The sequence below is a fragment of the Lampetra planeri genome, chromosome 49 (assembly GCF_965212315.1).
Source record: "Lampetra planeri chromosome 49, kcLamPlan1.2.h2, whole genome shotgun sequence".
In the NCBI taxonomy this organism is placed as follows: domain Eukaryota; kingdom Metazoa; phylum Chordata; class Hyperoartia; order Petromyzontiformes; family Petromyzontidae; genus Lampetra; species Lampetra planeri.
Window position 1 is genome coordinate 4,901,668 of NC_136155.1, and position 27,509 is coordinate 4,929,176.

Below are 27,509 nucleotides of genomic sequence, written 5' to 3' on the forward strand. Positions count from 1 at the left end.
TTCAGCTGCTTGCTGTGCTGCGTGGTTCATTCTAGGGGTGGAAAGATGTACTCCCCCGGTACATTGGTGAATTTTCGAGATTACTAGCAGCATTCCCATTGAGTAATTAATCATTTTTAGGTTTTTTTCTTATTCTTGGGTCTTTCGGTAAAGTCACGTAGATAGGTTAAAATAGAATAACAAAAAACTACGATGTTTCAATCACAATACTGAAGACGACCGCTTGTGTTGCGATCGAAACGTCGTCGTTTTTTGTTATTTTCTTTCAACCTACCTACGTGACTTTACCGAAAGACCCAAAAAAATATGAATTCCTGTAGCCATGAAAGCTTTAAGTCAAGTTTGTGTTCTTCTTCTTCTTCTAACAATTCTCTGAATTGTAGTGCCCCTGGTGGATGCAAGTCAACGTGACTCCGCTCTCAAAACATTTGCAAGAGCTTTTGGTTGAAGGCAAAATGCTTGCTTAGTGAGAGACGTGGTGTTGTGGAGACTGGGCCCTGTTAGCACGTGCACGTGAGCCATGGGTTGGCTTGCTGAGCACCAGGGCTCAAAGGCACAAAGAGCCATGTGTTGCCACCAACAAACAGCACTCGAAAAAGTTCAAAAGGTGATTTGCTCCTCAAACGGACATCGAGGCAGGCATTGGTGCTCGTCTCTTGTTTACAGCTCTGAGTCAGTGGTGGACATTCCACATTCCTATGGCAGAGTCGAGTCTTTTCTGTGGGACAACCACTGCTGACGTGCTCACAAAGTGGTACTTATTTTAATCGGTCGCGGATGACTGATGGGCTGAGTCGACCCGCGGCCTGGGATTTTACGTGGTTGCGTGGACGCACGTTGAACTTGTTTTTGCACCGTACGTAGCCAACCGTGCTAATTGGAGGTTGCATGGAGGACCTCATTGAGGAGTGGCTTGACAATGGGCTGCACATGTACCAATACTGATGCTACTCGCCGCTGACGTCAGCCATGGGACTAAAACTTGGTGCATCAACCGCTGCGCCACCGCTCACCGCTTATGCACAAAGACAAAAGGCACACGCACACACACACACACTCTGCTTTACAGAAGATAAGTGCCAGATGTGGCAAATTCAATGCAATCAATTCTGAATTGCTTAAGCTGCGGACCACTGCCCCAAACAGATAACACAGAGACACACAGAGAGAGACACACACATAGGCACACACATGCTTATGTGTCTGTCTATGTGTCTTCGTGTCTTTGTTTTGTCTCTCTCTCTCAAATTTAGCAATCTTTGGAAGAACGTAATCAGCCAGGTAGGGTGTTGACTGTTATGTTAGCCGACTCTCTGTGTTGTATTGCATTATATTTCTAAGTTTACTAGCTTTGTTTTCTCTTTCATTTGTACCTGATGATGATTGCTTGTGTTGCAATCGAAACGTCGTATGCTATTATTACATTTAGATTTTTTTCTTTCTACGTGACTTCACCGAAAGAACCAAAGAGTAATTCCTGCAGTCACGAAAGCTCCAAATCAAGTCAGATAACAGCATGCTTTTACATTGGTGCCAGCATACAACAAATCACCCAGAATGCACCCGACCTTGTCAGATCTTGGAAGCGAATCGTAGCTGAGCCTGGAGTGCTCGGATGGTTCGACTGTCACGCTACGAAATATGTTAGAGGCTACGGGGCTACGTCATCGCAACAGAGGGCAGGGCAGCAAAATGCATTGTTGTACCGTTCTTCTATGGTCCCACATGCCAGTGATCAGACGACTCTCATGAACGGCCCCACTGATAGAAGTTTCGTAAAGGTTACACTTGCCAATGCTATTATGCAACGACTTGGGCGGTCACAGGAAACGTGGAAGAGTAGGCCACGTGCCCTCTAAAGGGGCTCTCATAGGGGTCTTATTTCAAGCGGAGCGGTGTGTGCAAGAAATCGCAGGCCCGCACTTTGAACATCTGCCTCTATGAGTTGTACACACGCAGCCTGGGTTTAAAGATGCGGATAGCAGAAAAGCACTTACACACACAGAGCTGGTTACAGTGGCTCTCAGTGGCTCAGCGGCAGTTAGAAATCTATCTGCGTTACCCATCAGGGCATCGCACAAAGCCCCATAAACAGGCTTTTAATGCTGCTGCGAGACGTTCTGCAATTTAAATATGCACGCGCCGCGTATAATGCGTGTGTCTGCGCCAGGCGCGCCGCTATTGGTTAATAGGATCAACTCCAGCAAGTCACGTTGACCCGAGATGAAAGCTACAGTACAGCTGTGAGCGATGATGCGGCCAACATTTATTACACGTGCAACTGTGGGGCTGACATGCCAGGGAGCAGCCCATTTTACACACCTGCCAACTTCTCCGGCGGAATACTGTGGGAGTACACACACATCTTTTTAAACAAAAAAGAGTACAACTTAAATCGATGTGGTGCAATGGCTACAATGCTGGACTTGCAATCCAGCGCGGTCGCTGCTTTGATTACATTCTCCCGACGCTGCAGTTTGAAATAACGCTGCAAGTTTGTTCAATACTCCCACCATCCAACACCCACCCCCCTCTCGTCTCTGTCCACCCAGCAGCATGATAATGGGTGACACCACGGTTAAGTCCATCAGCAGGTCGCGTTTGGAGGGGGAAATTCCGGGCATTCCCACCTCGTCCAAGACGTCTGGCTGGCATGGAAGAGTAGGCAAAACATTACCCTCTAAGAGGGTCCGAGCGATGGCCCCCTTCTGCCAGCAGTGGCGTGAGCAAAGCAATTGCAGGGCTCCGCCTTTACCCTTTTGCTTCCCATTTCAACTTCGCAGCAGCATTCTCACGGCGTGCTGTTGAAGTACAATGCCGAGCCGCCGTGAGTCGTGACAACACCTGCGAACTTGGAGCAGGGCATCCCCCTCCCCTCCCAGTAGACTACACGTACTGGATAAAGTTCCAGGAGGACTCATCAATTCGTGAGTGCGTTAGTTGCGGCCTGCGTTCAACCGCAGCTAGAGCTCCGATGTCCTCTTGAGCCATTTGTCAATCCACTGCCGGATGAGGGCCTACCCCTGTTGTCGTGCAAGCTAGCGGATGTCGCCTGACCATACCGCACCACATTGCTCGGTATGGGTCGGTAAAAGGGCAAGGGAGCGGACACGTGGAAGCATTGCCGCCTGAACTCTGCTGCCCAACACGTGGCTCCAGAGCTGCCCATGACGACCTGGACATGCTGGTGGTCTCACACAAGCTCCGGCCATGGCTCAAATTCTTTCTGACACCCGAAGAGATGGGGGCAACACTGCACGTGATTTGGCCATTGGCGTAAATGTTCAGGAAGTTCCACACAGACTCCACATCTCAACTGACAGAAGACGGAGTGGGGCCTGCCAACGCGAGCCTGAAACTATCAACACTTAGGGTTGATCGAAGATTTCGAGACAATCTTTTATAGCTTGAAATCAAAAGGGACAATGAGCCACGTCAAGTACGATGTTTTACACCGGTGTACATATGCACACTGTGACTTGGATTTACGCCGTGCGAAAATGCGGCCGAATGTCAAAACGCTGCACAAAAAGTAGGATGTCACTTGGGACCATCGAAAACAGACGGAGATATATGAGTACATCTGCTCTACATTTTGTTTTACATAGAGCGATCAGTCATGGGTATAAGAGAATATAAAAGTGCTGAGCACAGAGCTAGATAAGGGGCAGGGAGTTCCAAATTTCACGGGCAACAGAGGAGAAGGAGTGACCTATTGAGCAGATGTTGACTGAGAGCTTCCAGAGAAGGCTCTGATCATCGGAACGGAGAGCACGCAACCAAAAATGTTACCTGTTAACCAGAGGTAACAGAACAATCCCTGCGGAAAGGAACTCACGTTATGCTCCAAAATACACACGCGAAAGCCATTTCACATATATGAGTAATCAATCAAGGATGTAAGCATCCCAAAACTTATGAAGAACGACACAGGCAGACGGAACAGCTGGTTCATCTGAGCAAAGTTGGTTTTTGCCCACCTGGAGTTGAATGGCCCCATCACTACCACCACCACCAAATCTGGGGGAGTGTTTTCTGCTTTCCCCAGGTGGGCTGGGGGACAAAACTAAGTGCGCTCAACCCTCCGGAGCTCGACATCGAACACCTGCAGCGAACGGCCGAACGCGACCGCTTTAAAATAGCGAAGCCGAAGTTGTATTGAGCACATTCATGAAACCTGGAAAGTTGCGAGCGAAAGCCAACGACGTATCGTGTGACCAACTCTTCAAAAATGTTAAGAGGCAATTATATTGTTGAAATAAAACATTGCTCTCCTAACCCCCCTCCCCCCCGTCCCCTCTCTACCACCGCCCGGAGAAAAAAAAATACAAAGTCGCCGGCAAATGTGCGAGCGGGAATTGACAGCGCTACCTCCTGGGAGATGGCGACACGCACGACGACAAGATCGCAGGGCCCGGTGAACCTCCTCGCGCAAGTCTCGTTAACTCGAGGGGGATGTGTGGGGGGGGTGGTGGAAACCACGACGCACAATCGTTGCTCACGGCCGTCCGGCACACACTGACGGACCGGAACGTAGGGCTGGTCGCGCTCTAAGCAAAGCGACACACACAACAACAACAAACACAAACCTCACTGCAGTTCGCCCTGTTTTTCACAACGTTTACGAGGACTCCTTCGCGAAGGAGCGTCGCGGGCTCGTGATGAAGTTCACGCCGGCGGCAGGCGTGATAATGACACTATGCAACACGATTTTTGTTCCTGGGTAGTCATTTTTTAATTGATTATGCCTCAAAGGTATAGAAAATGGCTATTGTTCCCCACAAAATTTGCTTTTGTGACCAGGATTTTACGTGAAGGAATGGCACAAATGCACACGTTTTCTCATTAAAAGTAGGTCAATTTCAAAATATCACTGTCCTGGTCACAAAAGCAAAGTTTGTGGGGAATAAAAGTAATTTTCTGTTCTTTTGAGGCATAAGCAATTAGGAAATAACACGTCCCAGGAACAAAACAAACATTAAATGCGTTACACAGTGTTATCAATGGAGTGGATTACTAACTTTGCTTTTGTGTCATGCTCACAAAAGCAAAGTTTTACTACCGAGAAACAAAAAACATTTTTTGCTACACACTGTTATTTGCCGAAAGTGTGTGCGTCTTCGCGCTGGGGGTGGTGGGGGGGGGGCGAAAGGTCACCAAACCAAATACGAAGTCAAGGGGAGAAAAAAACTCTCCCGGTGGAAAACATAAAACACGCTCCCCTAGACGCTTGAAGCCTGCACAGCAACGCACTTCGCAGTCCGTCACTGGGCGCGAGGGAGCCAGTGTTTACCGTGAGATTTGTATCACAACACGAGGGAGTTGAGCATTTTCAATTGGTACCTTTGAATGAAAACCGTATTCATTACAGCCTTCTGCACGTGTTCTTCCATTGCACACTCGTGTAGAAATTGTTTGTGCATATCCGATCGCCCTACGCGCGTGCCAAATAATGTCAGAGCACTCTGGTGTTCATCTGTCCACGCTGTTGGTCAGTGGATGTTGACCGTGGCCAGGAATCGGATTTGTGTCATCGTGTTCAGAGTTGCAGTACGCTAACCGCTGCACCGCCACCACCACCGCCGCCACCACCGCCGCCACCTTTCCCTTATATTTTCGTAACGTTACATTTCCATCACGATATATTGATGATTTATAGTTACTACTGTTGACGAGAAAGCTGTGCTCAAGACTTGCCATATTTTGTATGTAGTGTTCCACATGTGAGCCGAGGTAGTAAAATGTTGCTCTTAAAAATCACGAACGCAGCTCGCCCATAAAAATGAGCTCACCGCGCTTGTTGAACCCCCATTCGGAATGGTGAAATGTCACGCACAACGTGATGATGCTACGCATCAGTGTGCTGCAGCACACCGACGCGTAGCAGAACGGCCGAACATTGCCTGACAGGGCCACGAGTTTGCGTGCTTTTAATGTCAAAAGACAATCGGGGCGACGGATCTGGTTCCAGATCGCTGACGCTATGACCGAAAATCATGCGTGCCTCTCTCGAGCTTCAGCGAGGGGGCCTTCAGTTGGGACCAATTGTTCCCCCCTTAATATTTCATTTCGTTGCCAAAACTCAACCGTGCTGTCCCCGAGTGGCCGGGCTCTTTCATCTGACGGCGATTTAGCCCCCCCCCCCCGCGCTGAGATTACGATTGAAAAGGGGGGGCTCATCCTTCCGTGCCCCTCACCCACCACCCCCCCCCCCCCTCTCTCTTCTCTCCCGAGTTGTACGCGCTCCCTTGCCCGGTCGTGTTTGTTGTTGTTGTTTTTGCGCGAGCCCCTCGACTGGGCACTTAGGGGTTGCGAGTTCAAACGATTTGACGTGTAGTGGTTGCGCTTTTCCAAGTGGTCTTCACGTAACCGCCTCTGTTATTGCCAATGCGCTGTTGGGTGAAGGGGGGTGGGGCTCCCCCATGCCTGGCTAGCCGCCGGGGGGGTTATGTTCTCTAAGCAGAGACTCCTCTACTTACGAACGAGTTAGGTTCGTAAGTCCCAACTTTTCTCCCGTGGATTCCAAACATGCACGGCATGTACTGTGAACACGGGGAATGGCTTTCAAAGTTGTATAATCTCATGTAGATGTAGATGCCACTGGTTCTTTTTACTACCACCTTCATCACTTTCACCGCTCTTACGCTTCTGAGACACGATGGGGGTTGATAATGTTCGTGGAATGCACGGAAAACGTCGTAGTGAACCGCACAGCAGGGAAGGCTCGGTGACGACAACGGAGAACCACCGCCGTCTATTACGCGCGGCGGTTGAACTTACGACTCTGGATCCAAACAGGCAACTGGACATACGGACATGTTTGTTGGTATATTTTAAAGTTCCTAAGTAGAATGTTCGTAAGTCGAGGAGGCCCCATACATCATAGTGCTGGTCAGTCCGAGTTAGTGAAGGTGAAGGGAGCAGCAGAATAGCAATTAATTTTGCTGCACTGTCCTCTGCTGACTGCGATACCTATTGCACACGTCTTATAAGCACGGCGGTCACCCAAGCTAGCACGATCGAGGCTCTTCAGGAGCCGTGCCTAATTCAGTGCAATTTAAAGGGCGAATCGATGCGTGGCCTTGTTTTAGATGCTCATTATGAACTTGACGAAATAAAGGACATTTAACTGGACGTGTCAAAATGTGGCGCAGCAAATTCCGTTGCTAGTATTTCACTTCTACGTTCCACCGTCCTTATCTACGCGGCCCACCCCTCCAACTCCCACCGCCTTCGCCAAACTGCACTGACCATTGTGGCGAAGTATGGTTGGATTATCCCCTTCGCCCGCACTGTGTTGGGAGGCCCTTATCCAGCCGCTGTATTTCATAGACTATTTAAGATTTAACATTTCATTAGCTGTTCCCATTTGAGCAGTTAGCTGACCATCGAACAAAGACTGTCACTGCATCGCGCACTTTCAGATGTGCTTCTGCGGCCGTCTGGAACGCTCTTCCTTCCGATATTAGGAAGCCCACTGGAGCTGTGCCCTTTTAAATCATCTACATTGAAAACTCATTTTTTCAGAGCAGTTTTTTTGTGTTTAGTTTGTTGTCCTTCCCCCGCACTTCTGATAATCGTGGTTGGATACATACGGTGCGAGTTCAACATCCATACATGGGATGAAAATATAAGCAAAAAACATTTTGTTTCTAATTGGCCAAGTCGGCATGCAACAAGTAAATTCTGTTATTGTTCTTCACTTATCCTGAAGTCTGCCCTGAATTTGAAGCCGTACTACTGTAGTTTTTAGATCATTTTACAAGGTGTTCAACTGTAGCTTCTGGTACTGGTCCAGTAACCACAATAAAGGTGAATACATTGACTCGCTCTAACCTATAGCATATTAGTGTTTAAACCAGAAGTCTCACCAAATGTATGACGTTCAACATATGCACGAGATAATAATAATGAAAAAGATTTGCCTGTGCAATTTCATGCTGCCATATGAAAGAATAAGCGTGAAGTTGCGTCGTTTCTGATGCATTCGCTCATTATATTTTCAGGATACCTTTAAAGGGGATGGCTGGTGTGATCCTCATAATAACAGGGCCTACTGCCAGTACGATCGCGGAGACTGCTGTGCCTCTACTGCCAATGCCAAAGAGGTAAATACCATTCTGCCAAACACACACACACACACAGGTAAAAAATAATTGCGTAATAGAGGTTTTTTGGGTTAGCATGCATAAATAGAAATGTGTCTTTAAACACGCCACCACCCGACAAAGTCAATTAATAAGGTAAACATTTTAAATTAATAAAAGTAAAATAAAAATACCTACGTGACTTTACCGAAAAAACCTAGGAATATGAATCCTTGCAGTCACGAAAGCTTCAAATCTAGAATCAATTAGTAAGGTTTGTCATGTAAACAAAACATGCCAATTTCTTATTAGTACAGCACTGCCGTGTGTCAGAGAGTAAATCTACAACATTTACAATTCAACCAGCATCATCAGGCGGACAGCCAAAGTTGTGGAGAAATCCTCCTCCTGTTTCGACAAGGAACTAACCCAAAAACCTCTGTTGTGGATAATATTGGTCGCACACAACCGATAATGCATGTGCATCCGTGAAAACACGCAAATACAGAATCCACCGTTGAACCACGTAGCCTTTTGGTTTGGGACTGGTGCTGTTGGTGAGCACCTGTTAAGGCTGCCAAAGCGGTCGTGTGGCACTGATGAGTGTACACTACACCAGGTGCTCAATTGAGGCTGGGTTGAACAAGCACCGCAGCTTAGAATTGAACCCAGGTCAAAATGGATCATACTACAGTGTATGAACCACTGCATCAGCACTGCACTCATAACACGCAAATATGTCACTCGTATGGTGATAGCAGGGGAAAATCCCTCATCTAGCAGTGGGTCAACGGATGTGCGTGGTAAGTAATGGATTCACACTAGCCACGAGAAGTTGCTACCATTTATCTTACCTTGATGTTCACATAAAAAAATTGATTTCTTGAATCGAATTGTAGCCATGATTTGCATACATTCAACATCTAACCTCTGGCAGGGTGGGGGGTGTATCAGTGCTTATCGCACTGATACACCACTTAACATTATTACATTTGTTCAGAAAATATTTTGAAAGGTATTGCAGTGCCAGCTCTATCCACAAAGGTACGCCCATTTATGACTTGGTATTGGGATGCTGTTAAGTTTGTTTTAGTGTACTTGCCGGATGAGAAAATTGCCTTCGTGTTACTTAATTGAGCAAAACCACAAGGCAACATCGCCCCCACTGGCAGCCGACTCTACCCGTCCATGCAAGTTGCTCGTTCCTTACCGATCGCCTCGCGCTCTAAGAACGGCGCAAATACCAAACGCCCTCAGTGGTTTGATTTGAACTTGACGAGTGGTATTGTTGGATAGACGGCCACACATGGACAGACGTAACATTTAGTGGCCTATATACTCCATAAAAAAAAAAAACACAATCACAATTTTCTCCCCTTTAGCCATAGTGACGTCGAGACTCGGAGCAAGTTTTGTTCAAAAACTATGGCACTGTTCTGTTTTTTGGGGGGGTTTTGGCTGGCAAGCACACCAAGCATTGTGGTCATTGCCAGTGCTGGCATTGACCTCATCAGACCAGCGACTCATTGTGTGTTGGATCAACCTGCCAAGCTCAGATAATTGGCAGTTACTGTAGCAAGCATGGCCAGGAATCGAACGAGGGTCACCGAGATCATAACACGGTGCACTAACTGATATGTCATCTCGCGAAGACAAAGTTCCCCGATAGAGCCTACGCAGGCCCTTTGGGGCAAGTGCTGTTCGTGAAGCACCTATAAAGGCCGGAACGGCACGTGCGACGGAGGTGCGTTGCAAGCACGAGGCCCGGCCGTCTTTGTCTCCTCCTTGCTAATGATTACACATCGCGGCAGGTACTCACTCAAAACGGAGTCAAGCTAGGGGAGGCCCAGGGGCCGGTTCAGATAACGACCGCTGGTGTTAGCCACGTAGCGGAATTAAACGCAGGCCGCCGGGTTTTGGAAGCGCGGTGCACTAACACGTCGCGCTGATGCCCCATGCACCACGTCATTTCGCACACGCAGGCACACGGACACCGCAGATGAAATAGCTTGCACTGTAAATATACAAAAAAAACTGCACACGCCTATGTTTCGATGGATGTCAATACTCCATTAGAGCAATTGTCGGCAGAAGAGTCCGTTTCAGATGACTGCTAGATAAATTACGGGCCATCAACCCTAATTTGGCCTAATGGGGTTCCAAACTGCTTATGTGGGGTGATGGGGGTTGATTGCGGGGTCGAGTTCCGCTTGTCCAATTCGTCAGCTGCGTTAATATAGCACGCTGTGCATGCATAACCACACCTGTCTCGCGAACATTTACAACTCTCCATCGCAAACACCACGGCACAATGCGCATATCCAATCGAAGTTTTACCCTCGTTCGATTTGCAGCCACGTACAAACATTTTCTGATTGTCTCTCATAGCCATGTTCTAAAAAAAAAAAAATTGGGGGGTTGGGGGAAAGGTGGGTGTTGCTTAGACATATCTAAACATTTTGGGGGTTGTCTCTTAGCCCATGCGAAAACATTTTGGGGGCTGCCCAGACTCCCGTGACATCCACGGGTAGGTGGCTGCTGGGATGGCGGTGTTGGGTCGAACACAAGTGCGTATTGTGGGCCGCGCCGCTCCTGACTGACTCACGCGGCAGCAAAAAAAACAGCAACGGCATTTTTTTAAGCGCAGCTCCCGGTCTTGGCCGAGGTGATTTTCCAAAACATTACAACACATTCACAGGTAACGGCTGTGCGCCGCCGTGCGCCAACAAGCGACGCGTGTAAGGCACGAGGCGCGATTCGGCGCGGGGGGGGGGGGGTGTAGGAGGAGGGGGGGGGGGTGGCGGAAAAAAAAGCGAATTCATTGGCAAGGCTGCATTCGTGTAAGTTTAACGGTGAGCATGGGATTAACTTTTTTTTCAAGTTGATTTTGACCCCCCCCCCCCCCACAATGTGTTGTTGTGTTCATGGGCAAAAGGTATGCGTCTTGCTTACCTTACCGTTGCGTGCTATCCACGTACAAAGAATCGACACGTGTTGATCTGATTTGAATGGCGCAACCACAAACAATTAACGCTAAAAGGTGGTTGTCTCAAATTTAGCTTGTAAACGAAACGCACGCCGTGAGGCATAATTGCACGTCGATTCATCGATACATATTGATTCACAAGCTCACGGTAATGTTTTTTGTTTTGTATTTCCGTGTTGTTTTTAATGGGTTAATGTGACCTCTACAGGTCACGAGTGACCGCTACATTAGATAAAAAGTAGTTTTTTTCTCTTCTGACTATTGATTCTCGAACCAAATCCGACTTCGAATTGAGACCATTCGTTTAAATGTCCCGCAAGTACATTCTTACACCTCTGCTAGTAGCACTGCACACGGACATTATTGTATAAAGCAGAATGTCGCACGTCTGCCCCGAAATCAATTAACCATCCACACACGCAGTGCAATATGTTTTGGCACGGTGTAACTGTAATCTTTCTTTTGAAGTTCACATATCTTCTTACCTTGTCACGTATCCGCCCTATACCTTGTTCCCATGGCAATTATATCATTCAAAAGTTAAATTGTACAGTTGTTTGTGTCTTCATCGATCGCTTTCATACTCCGCTGTATTTCATGTTCAGTCATTTTTTGTTGTAATTATACCGTGCAATATTAAAATCATGAATACAATTTCAATCGCATTCACGTAACCTGAAACCATATTCTTTGGGTCTTTCGGTAAAGTCACGTAGATACCAAGATGTCTTATTTTATTATCACTCGGTGAATTAACATTTCTTTGGCATCAACGGCTCACCAACCATTCAACAATTATGATACATTCTACATCCCTGCATTTAATAACCGCAACTTCACGGCTCTCCGGCGTGTTTTCAGATTGCAGCGCCTGTCGCTCTGCGCGATGTCCGACGTTTCTCGTCACGTGCCCCACCGGGACACGCACAAGCTAAACGTCGGACATCACGCCGAAAATGTTGTTAACGGGGCGCGACCCGAAATAAACACGCCGGAGGGCCACGAAAAAAACCCAACGCAGGCAGCCGGACTTTTTTGTTGTTAAGAGTTACGAGAAAATAATCGTTGTCAAGGAGGCCACACAAAGGCTCAACCAGACAGCCTTTGAAAGCACGTGCTGTTCTTTCCACTTGCGGAATATTCCATGGCACGTATCACTCACCTCCAGTGCAATTCCCACACCTTGGCAGAACTGAGGCTCTTATTGTAGGCTCCTTGCGAAACCACGTGCACATTTCTCGTAGCTATAACCGCCATGTGTTCAAACATGGAAAAGCAGGAGTGGCGTTTTGCTGGAGGGTTGGTCGTGGCAACAAGTTAACAATTCTCGCATTCAAAGGTAGCAATTAGACGCATTTAGTATCTACAATCTAACCATAGTATCTAACCAAAGTTAGCAATTTGATGCAATTATTGTAGTATCAATCGGATAAACTGGATTTTGAAAACCGTTCTTCAACTTCAACCGCTGTGAGCTGAAACTATTATAATCGGCGCCTTGTTAAACGCTTGTAAGTTCGTGACAAATTAATTTGGTTGGCCTTGTCGGGTGGTGGAGGGTCCTGTAAACGACACAATCATTACGTGGCTGGACCCAAAGGTAAATAATTAATCGTTAGCAGTGGTGTGATTTTGAAGAATGGTAAATCGTAAATTCGTACACACATACGTCTTGAAACATGTGTATGTATGACGTGATCATAAGAAATTCGATTTTAATTAAATGGTTCAGTGCGTTGTCACGTGCCTACTTGTCTGTCATATACAGCCTTGGAAAGTGACTGATGTGTGCAATTTTCTACACCAGGATTTGCACTCCAACCCTCTGCACCTACCAGTTCGCACACAGGTACAGTTAACGTTGACCGATCAACGTCCATCGTGATGAAAAAAAAATCACCAGGTCACTTGATTTCAAATTATCAAATGTTGTGGGATTTATCTCAGACACACAACGCCAGTGTGCTGAGGCATTGATACAATTGGCGAGTTTATTTTTAATTGACGGCTTGATTTATCTGCTTGGTTGTGTCAGGTGGAGGGTGGTGTACGACACACATTGGCATTGTACTTACGTGGTGATCTGACCTAGACATCTATTATAAATAATTTTTTCGATGTTTTGGGGGAAAAAAATATGTTGTACTTGCACATTAGCAGATTAAAGGTACAATACATCTCTTAAAACGGGCAATGCATCATGTACATTCAATTGTTTGTGTCTTTTCCCCCCATCCCCATTGTATTACAATTGTTACGTCAGTTTCATGTGATGAGACAAAGTGCTTGTTTGCCATTCTTGCAGAGCATTGCATCACCTCATGGTAGTAAGTGACCCACAGAACTAGATGTTACAGAAGTATATTTGAGATCCATTCAAGTGACTATTTTATCCATACACTTTCCTCCTAGCCCTGTTACAGATAAATGCTTGTTGCACGGCATGCAACCGGTATTATACATATATACAAATTCTTAGAGCTGGAACGCATGTAAATTAAATGAAAAAAGTACGTTTATTATTACGATGTTTTTTGTGCAGTCATCTGTGACCAGTCTGAGACCATCAACTCACGACACTTGAGAACCTGGAATCATCATAGACCGCCAAAGCCTCGATTAGAACCACCCAGGATCTCTGCCACCAGGGTAGCATGTCTATTTAAATGGTGGAGCAGTTCTTTTTTTTATCACAGTAATTTAAAGTAGAGCTGAGCCCATTTCGAAATTCTCATTGACTCACTTTACTTTAGCTGAATACTAGGACCCCTTTTTAAATGTTGCCCCCCCCACATCCTGCCTCTCCGAAGGCAGGAAACCCCCTTACAAGCCTGACACGGCTGATGATGCCGATGGGGTCACGGAGACCCCGCCTATCGCCTCCCGTCCAGCGGCACACGTGGAGAATAACGCCTGTCCCCCCCCCCCCCCCCACAGCTATTTTAGTATTATCCGATTAGGCGCATGCTCGAGCCGACATTCGGCAGGGGGTAATCGATATATTTTATTCATCGGATATCTCGTAGCTTTTTGGAATGTGCCAGCAAGCGACAAGCTCGCCCGTCGCGATGCGCTCCCTTTGACCACGTTGGGGGATGTGCCTCGCGGAGCCGGGCGTAACAAAAAAATACATTGGGGGGGGGGGGGGGGCCTGCTCCGATCGCCCCGTTGTGACATTCCACATGGATGCAGCAGACGTACTTCGGGGCGCATTAGCGGGGGGGGGGGGGGGGAGCGGGGGGGGTGGACGGTATCCAGCAGCAGCAGAAAAAAATACATCGCTCATACCTTCTCTTTGTGGCAGCGACGACGGCCGAGGTTGAATGAAAAGGGCCAATTCATGGGGCTGCGGAGTGCCCGGACGAGAGAGTGGCCAAACGAAAACGTTTTCTCGGCCCAATGCCATAACGCCGCCCCTCTTTGCTCCAGTTCACAAGGCGCAGCCGTGCAATCGCTTGCTCACGCCGCTGCTGGCCGCCGAAGGACCGCCCACAGCGTCGAAATCTTAATAGGTTTTTTTTTGGTCGACGTCTCTTTTTAGCGCTAGCCACGTGCCATTGGAGGCGGGTGTAACCCACACTTTACCCCTCACAACCCGCCGATCGACTAACTGGAGTACCCATTTGCACTGCCCTGTGGACTAGAGGCGGTGAGGGGTGGGGGGGGGGCGTTTGGGGTGACTTAAGAAACTTGCTGCCATTGCTTCAACCACCGTGCTGAAAGATGGAATCAAGCCAGCGAGCTCCAAATTACAAGTCCGGCGTGCTAACCATTACGCCACGGTAGCAACATCCCTCCCTATCGCAAGAGTTCCAGAAATAGGCAGCTGAGGAATTGCCCCTGGATTATTCTTAGCACCATATTCTGTTAGTCTTCGATGTTTGCTGTGAGAAGCCGGGAGGGGGGGAGCGACTGTTTTTTGCGAGCAGCGTGGGAGCTGTGTGGTAGAGACAAGCTGTAAAAACCTTCGCCGGGTGCTTTCCATCCGATTCGGATTTTGGGAACAACCGACGATTTTTCAAGTTGTACTCAAACAGATATTTAAGCGCCCGTGAGATTATAAACCATGAGAGAGGAGTTTCAAGTGTTCAGTAAATATGAGATTCACCTTCTGCGGAATATTTTAAAAAGCTCGTTTGTGGCTGTGTAAAATTATACGGCCAAAAGCAGCTTTCTGCTAATGTTAGAAAATATTGCAAGAGTGCTTGTCCGATTAAAAGTCTGATCCTTGTCGTAGGTATATGGAATTACCACCACTAGTTTAGAGCTAGAAACAAGAAGAGGAATCCCATCCAAGCAGGAAATCGCGATGACTTTTGTTGATTATGCAATAATTGGTCATCTTTCCTATTATTGGTAAAGGGAACCCCAGCATTTTCTTTGTTTATCTCAGTTGCTGAGCACAGGCCCAAAGACGCGCAGAACACCAAGCAGCGAATACGTTCCTGGAGTTGAGAAAGATTGTAAGATCTTGGAACAACAGACGACGGGAGGGAATTCCAACGTCGCGCGTTGCAAAGCAGAGTCGTGTTGTGATCTGCAGTATTGGTGGCCAAACACGGTGCAGATGAATCGATGTGAAACGGTCAGTCTGGTAGACCGAATCCTCAACATGAGTTGAGGAGTAAACCGAGTTCATTGGAGCAGCAACCGTGGCAGTAGCGACAGCAGACTGGCATTGGCGGTGACCCGACCGCCAGTGAGTAGAGTGGTGACTGGTCTGAATCAGCGAGTCCCTGGACCATCGTTCGACCCTGACTTTACTTCGAATGTAAAATTATGGGGGGGGGGGAGGTGGGTGACCTGTAAATGTGGCAATCAAATCTAACTGTTGCGTTTTTGTTTCACTTGGCCCTGCAGGTGATCCCATTCGGACAGCCATGTGACTTCCAAGGCGAGTGCGCTTGCCGGGATCCGGAGACGAGGGAGAACCGGCATCGGATAGGAGACCTCCGCTTGCCACCGCATCTTTAGAGGTCGCCAACGTACAACAAAAAAACCCGCCGCGAAATGACACGGGATATTCCGCAGGAAGCGATAACAATTCAAGTAACATTAATGGTGTCATAAAAAAAAAACTAAAAACAACCTTAAAAATTGACGGTCATGCTCAACAAAGATGTTTCGACACAAACTCGGCGCCTTCATTGTAAGGCCCGGCTGCAGCCGATCAGTGTCCGCCGCGTTTGCAAAACGCGCTTCTTGTTGCGCATACCACGAGAGGAAATAGCTAATTTCTTCGTCCGCAGTGTGTGTGTGTGTGCGCGCGTGTACATGCGTACGCGTTGTGCACTTGTCTAAGTTGAGGGCGTTTTTACGAATTCCTGGCAAGGCGAGTTACTGTAGCCGGCAAATTAAAAGTAGCATTAGAACCCCTCCGATTGCTGCTGCCATTCTACACGCAGCTACCAATTTGGCACTGGAGCAACGCATTGCGGAGCGAGCTCAAAGTTGCTGCAGCGTGGCAATCATCGGCTCTCGGAAGAGTTTTCGATTCACTCACGGCGGCGGTAATGAGTGAGCAAGTGAAAAAAGATGACCCATGACGGAATATCAAAACGCGACGAACGAGCGAGGCCAATGAACGTGTCGAGAGATTCTCTCGAACAATCTGTCGCATTCCAAACCTTATTAATCGGTCCTCTTTTATTAAATTAATTCAAGAACCCCAACAAAAACACAGAGGTGACGAAGATGAGCGCTCACTTAATTACAATTACTTCCGCCCGGGTATCAGTCGCCAACAGTGGAGAGTACGAAACGTCGTTTTAGTCGGGTGCGCGCGAAGGATAAACCGACTGAAGTTTTTATCGCTCGTTTGCTCCAAGGGGCGATCCAGCCCTCGGCGGGTATGTGGAGCTCTTGTTGTTGGGACGTTAAACATCGAGAAAATTAAGTTACGATAGCTCATTGGGTTTGCAAACTCATCGCCGAGCACCACGAAGGCATTTTGGAAACTACTTTACTGACCTCTGAATTTCCTCCACTTTCTGATTTTGCACTGTTGTCACCCAGTGAAAATGCATGCAAGCAAGAGCGTGTTACTGCTATAACGATACGTACGTTGAACTATTTAAACGACGCGGTTTTTAATTTTACATGTTAATTTATGTTACGTTACGTTAGATCTTCGGCAAGATGTATAGCTTCCCCCTCTCCCTCCTCACCTCTGTCGACCCGGCAGTAGAGATGGGGTACAGCACAGCGAGTCGATAGGGAGGTCACGTGCCGTGGGGTAAAGTGTGGCTGCTCTCGCGCTCTTAAAATACGTCCGGACAGTGTGGAAGAGTAGGCCAAGCACCCTCGAGGGGCTCTCAAGCGACTCCCCTCAAGCGGAGGCCCTTCCGCCGGCGGCGGTGTGAGCGAGTAATTGCAGGGCTGCCACCTTTTACCTGACATGTTGTGGGGGTTAAAAGTGCAGCATTTAACGTAAGGCGCTGTGGTGTGCTGCACTGAACCGTGATGGGAGGGGACAGGGCACGAGTGGAAAATGTGTGGTTTTTTGTTTACGACTAATCGGAACTCCAAAAATTCTATCAAGGTTGTAGATGCAAAATAACAAGAGAGGCATAAAAAAAAGATCACTTATTACATTCGCGTTTTATCGTCTAAAACTATTTTGGCAAAGGGCACCCGCCAAACGTATTAACTCACCAAAGAAGTGTGTACTTTGAAAATAATACCTATGGTATATTAAATGTACAATGTCTGAAACTGATTTATTATAAATCGTCCCTTATGGAAAACCCAGGGTGCAAGCATGAGCGCAGTGATTAATGCCCAATGCTGTGAACCCAGAAGGACCGAGTTAAATTCCCAGCGAGGGCTAACATCTGTGGTGAGTGATATCACCCTGGTTCAGCAAATCCGCACTGACCAGCGTGGTGAAGTATACTGAACGTAGGAACCTCTCGAAAAGCAGTCGTGGGACTCATTGGCAGAAGGTGTTATTAATAGTTTTGAAATAAATTACATGGATGGGTGTTGGTGGTGGGGAAGTAGTGGCACAGCGATTTGGTGCACTCCGCGATGAACCTCGCGACCCCAAATGCACCCAAATGCAATTGCGGTCCGGGCCATGGCTGAGACATCAGTGGTCGAGCGATGACCCCCCCCCCTCGACTGACCAGCGTGGTGAAGTATGGTCAAACAACCCCCAAAAAGACGACGCAGCTTTGCGTAGACCGTCCAGCGGTGAATTGACTTAGGCGCTGAAAACGATTATTAAATTATTACTCACATTATGGAAAATTCACAAACCGCTGGGTACGCCATGAGCACAGACTAACTTGGGGTTTCACGTACCATCGCAGGCAATTGACAGTTCACTGCAAGAAAGTGATGCATTGAAGAAACGTGTAAACTAAAGGAAACAAGTAACACAGTCCAGCCGGATTGCCATGACTACCCAACAACGTATGGCCGGAGGCCACACAGCGGAGTAATATCTATGGCTTTGATCACGAGAGAAAAGTTGACCGAGAAGGGCATGAGCTTTTCACCTCGTTGGCACCGTGACATGCCCACTGGGCGTCAAAAGCAGTGGCCACCACCGACTCTGGTTACACAAAGAAAAAGATCCCCCGTATAGCCTTACCAGACTGCAGGGGCAAGTGCTGTTAGCGAGTACCTATGAAGGCTGGAACGGCACACGAGGGGGTGGGTGGCCAGCACCACGCTCGACCGCCTTTGTCTCCCCAGTGACGATGTTTACACACCGCGCCAGGTACTCATTTGAGACTGAGTCGACCTAGGAGAGGCCTAGGACCGGTTCAGATAATCGCCACTGGTGTTGGCCGTGAACGGGAATTGAACCCAGGTGGCCGGGTTCATAGCGCAGCGCGCTAACCGCTACACCACCGCTCGACACACACACACGTGCATGCACACACAAAGAAATCCTTTTAACCGTGGTTTAGATGAGTTTGTGTCGATATCCCGTCAACTGCTACAAGTTTCCTTACGCATACCACGACATATACGCGAAAGCATCGGCACGCGCGCACATGCGTGTGCATTCTCAACAGACGAATCATTTTACGTGGGGTTTCAAACCTTCTTTGAGTCATCAGCAGCACGGGTGCAGCTGTGCTCTTTTCGCCGGCCAAAAAACAAAAAAAAAGTTTCAAAAATACCTCCGTACATACGAAATTTATTTCTTTGCAAGGTGATGACCTGAAATGCAGTGGACGTTCACCACTAATATGGAAAACATTACATGCATCTGCATTCTATAAGTTGGATACAAAGACAAAGAGCCCCAGTATAGCCTCAATATATGTTTGGGGCAAGTGCCGTTAGCGAGCACCTATTAAGAATGGCACGTCACACAAGGGGGTGGTTGGCCAGCACCACGCCAGGCCGTCTTTGTCTCCCCAGTGGCAATGCTTTTACACACCGCACGAGGTACTCATTTGAGGCTGAGTCGACCTAGGGGAGGCCCAAGACCTGTGTTGGTAGCCGTGAGCGGAAATTGAACTTGGGTCGCCGGTTTCGTAGCACAGCGTGCGAACCGCCACACACACTGTGGCTGCCCCCAAATGGGCCAGCACTGCCACTGCACACCCGCAAAACCCCACGGAATTCTCACGCAAAACTCCGGCACACTCGGGCACACTCGTGTACACTCGCGCGCACTCGCGCACGGACGGATGGACGGACACACCGACCTGCACGGCTGTCTAAATTAGCGTGGACAGGCGAATGAACGCGCGTGCGTTTATAATATTTCGATCGATTAAATGACGTTTCGTGAAGCTTTGCGGCGAGGAAGGCTCCTCCGACTTGGTCTAAAATCTTGAAGAATTTGCGGTCTAATAATACGTTTGAACTGCTGAACTGGAAACGGAGCCGTCAAATGCACACGCGGTTGTGCATGGCGTTACACGCACACACAAAACTAAAGAGAGGCCGTTTATGTTCCGTGGAAGCAAAGGAATCATTATTTTTGCCAACTCTTATGAAAGATTCCAGTCAGATGAAGTCCTGATTTCTTAGTCTTTACCCACCGAACAGTATATTCCACTCTTTCTGAAACGTGTATAGTCAATTCACGAGTCGTAAGTATTGATCCTACTTCACTTATATGTAAACTACATCGAGATGTGAATAATGTTACACTGGACTTGCACTCCAGAGGTTCGCCGGTTCGATTCATTCCATGCCCCGTGTGCGGCCGTAGACACAACGGGGCAAGTTTATTAAATACCCCTCGTCTCTGTCCAGCCCGCGGTACAAACGGGTGCAACTACAGTTTTGCCGATCGTCAGGTTGTTGTGTGGTGGGCTAAAGTGTGGGTACTCCAAACCTGGCCTACATGGAAGAGTGGCACTAAAAACACCCTCTGAGAGGGGGCTATTTAGAGTTCTTTCAAGCGAGAGGGCCCTTCTGCCAGCAGTGCCGCGTGCAAGCAATTGCAGGGCTGCACCTTTAGCCACACAGCTAACAACCACAAGCAGAGTCCATTAGTCTAAGCCAGTGCCATCATTTAATAACACATCTGTGCGATGAAACCTTTCCTTACTTCTAAGCAAAGCTTACGGCTTGTCACTTTGGTACGAACTCCTTTCATACGGCTGCATGGTGTTATCTATAAGTGAGGTTGTGCCAGCATTTTTTTGGTCAGTTTATTCCCGCTCGCTCGTAAATCGGAGCGAGCGAGGGCACGGCACAGAATTATATAACTTTCCCACCACAACAGTCTGTAACAGACTGTTGTTGTGGCAAGTGCTGTTAGCGAGCACTCTATGAAGGCCGGCACGACACACAAGGTGGCCAGCACCACGCCCTGGCCACCTTTGTATTCGTTTGAGACTGAGTCGACCTAGGCGAGGCTCAGGACGGGTTCAGATGATCGTCCCTGGTGTTGGCCGTGAATCAAACTCGGGTAGTGGGGTCCGTAGCGTAGTTCGCTAACCGTCGCACCAACGTTGCCCACTAACTTTACCACCATCACCACTCACATGCCCACCGGTGTGTCAAACACTGCTATTGTTCGGTAAGACAACCACACCCATTTACAAATGCTGCTGCTGCTGCTTCCGTATCTCCTTCGAGCTGTAACTGTCGCACCCGTTCGTCACATGGCTGCTAAAACACCATCGTCTCGTTTACTACCTACTTTGCGCAAATAGTATACAAAAAATATATATAATATTTAAACGTGCAGAATTTATTTACAACTTTTCAGTCGGAAAACAAAAGTTGCGTACGGTGGTATTATTTATTTGAACATGAAGAAAAGTTGCGTGTCCGTTTTCATTGTCTGTTGTCGTTGTTGTTGTTGTTTCTCCATCGTCGGCATTGTCTTATTTATGAGTCTTACTGTAAGTAAATTATGTAAGTTACGATCGCTGCTGAATGAGGTTCCATCACTCCGTGTTCAGTCTGTGGGTTCCGCTCACAGGACATATTTGCGCGCGTCGTTCTTCGTGGTGCAAATATCATTCTCGATTTGGCGGAAAAACAGGTGGTTTAGACGCCAAAAGCACAGCACGAAGTCACAGCATGCTTTGCTTGTCAAGATGACATCGCCATTTCTCGTATACGGTCTGCAGCATATGCTAGCTGCCGACTCAAACGAGCTGATGGCTTGGACTTTTAATAATCTATGTTCTGCAAAAGTAATAACCACAGTGTAGAAAAAAAAATCTGGTGACGCTGTTGCTGCTGCATTGGCAGCGGTGCGCGAGCACAATCAACGAAAACACATCGTCAACGCTGTGGCCTCAAAATTTAAAAATAAGCATATCATGCGTGACGTCTTAGGCAATGGCCCTGCCTAGCACACAAATATAAAAGTATTATTTACGATTGTGTTTTTTTGGCGTGTTCAAAAAAGTGTTTGCACAGTGTCAATTCCTTAAATATAATTGGCAGTGGAAAGGCGATGGTGATCGTTGTCGGAGCAATGATTCTCCGCAACCCCGACGATTCGACAAATTGCCACGATTGGAATCTATAATGTTATTGTTGAGCATTGCCGTGAATGTATCGGCATCGAGTGGCTGCAGGGAGAACGTGAAATCGTTGCCTGTGTGTGACACACACACACTGAAAACCATCGATTCTTATTCGCAATAATCAAGAAAAGTATCACGAGCTTAAGAATTTATATCAATTCATGAATCAACGGGTGATTAATTTAAACCTCTGATGGCTATACTATCCCGATGAGTCCTCATAACAGGGGAGACCGGTATATAATTTCCTTGTTCTGCTGGCACGTAAAATTAAATGCCACATTTTTAGCGCCATTGAGTTGGTGGGCCACCAGCAGCTGTTTGTGGATGATTTTCAGGAGAGATGATGTCATCTTGAGATTCAAAGCATGCTGGGATTTTCCGTCGTACCCTTTCTTTTCAAAAGCATGTGCTTGCGTCCATTATCATTTCTTTCCGTCGACGGATTTTCTCAAATAGCTACACAAAGAGTGCTCCGTCAAGTTTCCCGCCGCCTGTTTTACCGTGTTACTGTCAGAATCAGACTCTTGATATATTCTCCATGAAATACGATGAGCAATGAAGCTCTTTTTTTCACAGATGCCCAGTACTAAGAAGCACTCACTCTCAATTTCTTGTCATCAAGTGTTCACGTCATTGACAATGATGTTACATTATATTTTACATTTTAGTGGCATTGGCTTGATATTTCCTGTGAATGCGGTCACTCGGGGCTCGCTGTTTGGTGTGGCTTTTAAATCAATGCAATTTCAAACGTTTTGATTACTTTGGAGGTATGTTACTGTGGGTCCGTGGAGTCATCGTATAATTTATATCAATCATTGTATTTTCATTACTGAGAACAAAGCGATGAAATAGTTATTTAACTAAAGTATCCTCAAAAGGGTAAACTAGAATTACACGCGTTGTACGTTTGTGTTTGTTGCGTATCTATGAACTACCAAATAAATGGTCGAGTGGAAAACGTTGTGCTTGAAGAGTCATTAAGGAGAGCTACTCCTGGACACATCGCCTCTTGTATATTCCTTCTTTTAAGCTATTGTCGAATGTGTGTCGTTGCTTTTTTTAATTAGTATTAATCGGGCTTGTGGCACCACTGCCAACGAAGCAGCATCGCAAAATACATTCCGATAATGATCATGGAGCACCCGCGGCCTGTGGTAGAGAGTGGCCCACGGAAGAAGATGTATCAGAACTACTTCTGAAGACACTTCAATGGTCCCCTTTATCCACCCCCAGGGTCACACTTTTAAACACTTCGCAACGGATGTAAAACAAACAACGAATTTAACGTGACGCCACGTTTTCGTCCAGCCATTGCTGACCTAAGACCACACAACTCGCTACAAAAGGTAAAGGTGCAGCCCTTGCAATGCCCTGCTCACGTCACCGCCGGCAGAAGGGCCTCCACGAGAGGGAACTCCAGAGCTGCTCATGCAGGGAAGTATTGTCTATAAACTTTGGTTCTTTCGGTAATGTCACGTAGGTGAAAAATAAAGAAAAAAATTCGCCTACGTGACTTTACCGAAAATAGAAAATAAATATTTTTTTTACTTTTTCACCTACGTGACTTTATCGAAAGAACCAAAGAGTATGGATTCTTGCAGTCACGAACACATTCCTGTGGAGGGAGCTGGTAGTAACGTTGGGTTGCTCGGTCAATGGTCAGGGTCAACGGCGGCGTGGTGTATTCTGCAAATATGCCCGACTGTGAGGGCGGGCACAAGCCGGCGTGAGTAGGTTAAACGTTGATACAGGTAGGAACAACAGGTTCCACACTGCCCACCAGGGATTATTTGTCTGTCGTGCATCGGAATGTAGCCCACCCATGCCCCCCCCCACCGACCGCCGAGCAGGGCCACGATTGGTTGAGGATGTCGGGGAGGGTGGAGGGAAGGTAAACACGCCTAATCATCCAACTCCCCCCCCCCAAACACCGAGCGGGCCGCCATTGGTAGAGGTGGGGTGTAAACACGCCCACTCATGCAATCCCCTCCCCACCGAACACCGAGCAACGCCGTGATTGGTTGACGATGTCGGGGAGGGTGGGGGGAAGGGTAAACACGCCCACTCATCCAACTGCACCCCCCCCCAACGCCGCGCTGAGTGTGTGTGAGTGTATGTGAGTCTGAGGCCTGGCACAAGCGTCGTGGTGACGTCACCGCCACTTAGTGGCGAATGGCGGTTGTTGTTGTTGTTGTGAGTCTGAGAGTGAGTGTGTGTGAGTCTGAGAGTGTGAGAGTGAGTGTATGTGTGTGTGAGTCTGAGAGTGTGGGAGTGAGTGTATGTGAGTCAGAGAGTGTGAGAGTGAGTGTATGTGTGTGTGAGTCTTAGTTACCTAGAGTGGTATACAGGTAGGAACAACAGGTTCCACACTGCCCACCAGGGATTATTTGTCTGTCATGCATAATTCCTCCCACCCATGCACCTCCCCACCGAACACCGAGCTACGCCGCGATTGGTTAACGATGTCGGGGAGGGTGGGGGGGGAAGGGTAAACACGCCCACTCATCCAACTGCCCACCCCCCACCCCCTGAACGCCGCGCTGTCCAACCAAGTTCCTACCTGCCCACTCCGAAGGAACTATTAAGGGCACCACGGGGTGAGCAGTCCCTCCCCACCCAGCCCCACCCCTCCCACCCCCAGCCAGCCCCACCCTCCCCACCCAGCCCCTCCCCACCCTCCCTACCCTCCCCTCCCCACCAAGCCCCACCCTCCGCCCCCAGCCCCTCCCTCCCCACTCAGCCCCTCCCTGCACGACGGACGGACAAAATAATCCCCTGTGGGCAGGTGTAACCAGGAGGTTGCTACCAGTAAAACTTCAAATCTAGAATGAATTCTTGTCTATACTCTTTCACACTGGTCAGACTACTTGAAAGACGTGGGAGTAACCACACTTCATCCCACCACATGCAGCCTGCTTATCGACTGACTGTTGGTGTGGTCCAGTATCGCTGACCATTGCACCACGCTTGGGAAACCTGGGTTTAGTTACGGGTGGCGAAAGACCCAGATTGTAACCCAGGCTCTCGGTAGTGGCGGCTCAATGCTTCGAAATAATAAGAGCCCCCACCCCCCCTTCACAATCCACCCAGCCACCTCAGGGAACTGCAAATTAATCAAAGTTAAGAGCTTGTTCAGATTTTTCCAGGAGCTCATCATGTCAGACATGGCTAATGGAATGTAATCGCTGCCATTCATTTTCAATCTAATCTGTGGCCAACCAATCGTGACCCAGCAGGTGTCACACCTTCGCTTTAAACACGGGGGGTGGGGTATCGTCTACTTAGCTGACATCATCAGTATTGGTTAATCCACTGCTGGATGAACGTTTCTCCAAGCTGCCAAGATCTATCACTATCCTGTGATGCAACAATAAATATGCCTCGTACCTAATTCCATCGCTCCATCTCCTCTGTGCCCGTGCACTCGGACACGTTCCATTCTTTGGCTATCACATAATTGCACAATTACTGTTCAGCATTGTTACCGTAAGATTATTTTTTTTATGCACGATTCAAAAAGTGTGCTCATTCATATTAAATTATTGTTTCGTGAATAATGCAATTTAATCTTTTTGCCAGCAAGCTGAACTAATACAAAATGTTATAATAAATGGGGTTTTCCCCTTTTTTTCTGGCAACAAAACTGAAACCTTCGTACAAGGATTAATGTCTGCATTAACAACAATACTTGCAGTCAAAATGCAAACAAAAAACACACTGATAATATATGCATTGTCCTTGAAACTGATTGGTCCACACCAGAGACAGCTTTCTTTTGAGCCTCGTCTCAATTGGTGCTCGACCAGATGACGCCAAAAGGCATACAGCTCAAAGACAATTCACTATCAAAGTAATGAGGGCTCGGGGTAAGCATCTACATCATTAGACCTCCTTTGCCAGTACCAAAATAGAAAAAGAGGAAAAACCCTATTATTATATTTTGGTACTGGCAAAGGAGGTCTAATGATGAGATACAAAATGTTACTTAATGTTACAAACAAAAACATTTGATGTCCTGTGTCCGAAAGCGACAAAGTGCATTTTTGTGTATACTTTTGCTCCGTTTAACTTCACCAATCTCATTAACCAGACTTTGACCTTTGTCACCAAAAAAATGAAAGTGGGTCAAACAATACCACAACGAATTTCGATTTAAAGCTTTCGTGACTGCAGGGATTCATCTTCTTGGTTCTTTGGGTAAAGTCACGTACAAGGGAAATAATAAAATAATCAAAATAAAACATAATAAAATATTGTATTATTTTCATTTTTATTATTTTTTTATTTCCCTTCTACATGACTTTACCGAAACAACCAAGAAGATGAATACCACAACGGCAAAGAATACAAAATCAGTAGAGCCATAAGAGTAGGTTTTACCCTTTCTGCCAATAAAACAGTTGTGCTAAGATGTTAAAACACCGAACAGAAACCTTTTGCAAGGAATCATGTCTACATTAAGCACATATACTTGTAGTGAACATGCAAACTTAAGAAACATGCTCTGGTAGTATGTGCATTGTCTTTGAAACTAATTGTTCCACACCAGAGACAGCTTTCATGAGAGCCTCGTCTCAAACAGTATTCGACCAGAGGACAACGCCAAAAGGCGACCAGCACAAAGACAATGCCACTATTGGGACATTGTTAGGTGTTTGGCGTCCTCTGGTCTAACACCGTTTGAGACTGGGCTCTCATGAAAGCTGTCTCTGGTGTGGACCAATCCGTTTCAAAGACAATGCACATACTACCAGAGCATATTTTTTTGTTAAGCTTCTGTTTTATTGCCATTTTTATACTGGCAAGGGAGGTCCCATCAGTAGAACCAAATCACATTTGCAGGAGACATCAAAACGACTGCACACGTATATGTCTCAATATTACGTGAAATCACATTTCTGTGACATAGGTTGGCTTGGCCAATTTCGTTTCTAAATATTGACAGTAGAATTACGTTTTTAAAACATTACGCAGCATTATTGTTTAAACATGTCTCCAGCCAGCACGGTCGAGCAAGCGACTCGTAATCAGAAAGTTGTGGGTTTCAAACCCTGGTTGATTCGGTCGACTCGGCCAATCATCCTTCCAGGGTCGATCAATAGAAGTACCACTTTGTGGGAAAGCCGGCAGGTGATGTCACGTGGATCGACTCGTGCCCCCGCCACTGGAATGAGGAACTTCCACCACTGGCTTAGGACCGCAAGCAGTCGATGCGAATTTGAGGAATTTCGGTCGATAATTGTTTGCAAGCCCAATCATCATATAAAGTCATAACGTCACCACACCGACGTCTGGAGGGATGGTCCAAGAAACCACGGACCGCACTGCAATCACCTCTCTGGATGTGCGTATGTTGAACTTCTTTCGCGCACAATAAGTGGTCAACCGTGTCGAACCCTTCACAACAATAAAAAAATGACTTGGCTCAGCACGTGAAAAGTCCACTTTGTGCACATCTGTAAACAATGA

The 27,509-nt window shown here is 47.3% G+C and overlaps 1 protein-coding gene across 1 annotated transcript in view; it reads left to right on the top strand.

Moving 5' to 3' along the window:
• LOC144733944 (pappalysin-1-like) overlaps nt 1-22,977 on the top strand; it is a 125,435-nt gene extending 102,458 nt beyond the window's left edge. The window contains exons 22-24 of the mRNA XM_078615973.1: nt 8,007-8,108; nt 12,881-12,922; nt 15,934-22,977. Of these exons, the coding sequence (XP_078472099.1) occupies nt 8,007-8,108; nt 12,881-12,922; nt 15,934-16,047 (258 nt within the window). The 3' untranslated portion in view covers nt 16,048-22,977. The remainder of the gene's footprint in view (nt 1-8,006; nt 8,109-12,880; nt 12,923-15,933) is intronic.
• The last annotated feature ends 4,532 nt before the right edge of the window (nt 22,978-27,509 follow it).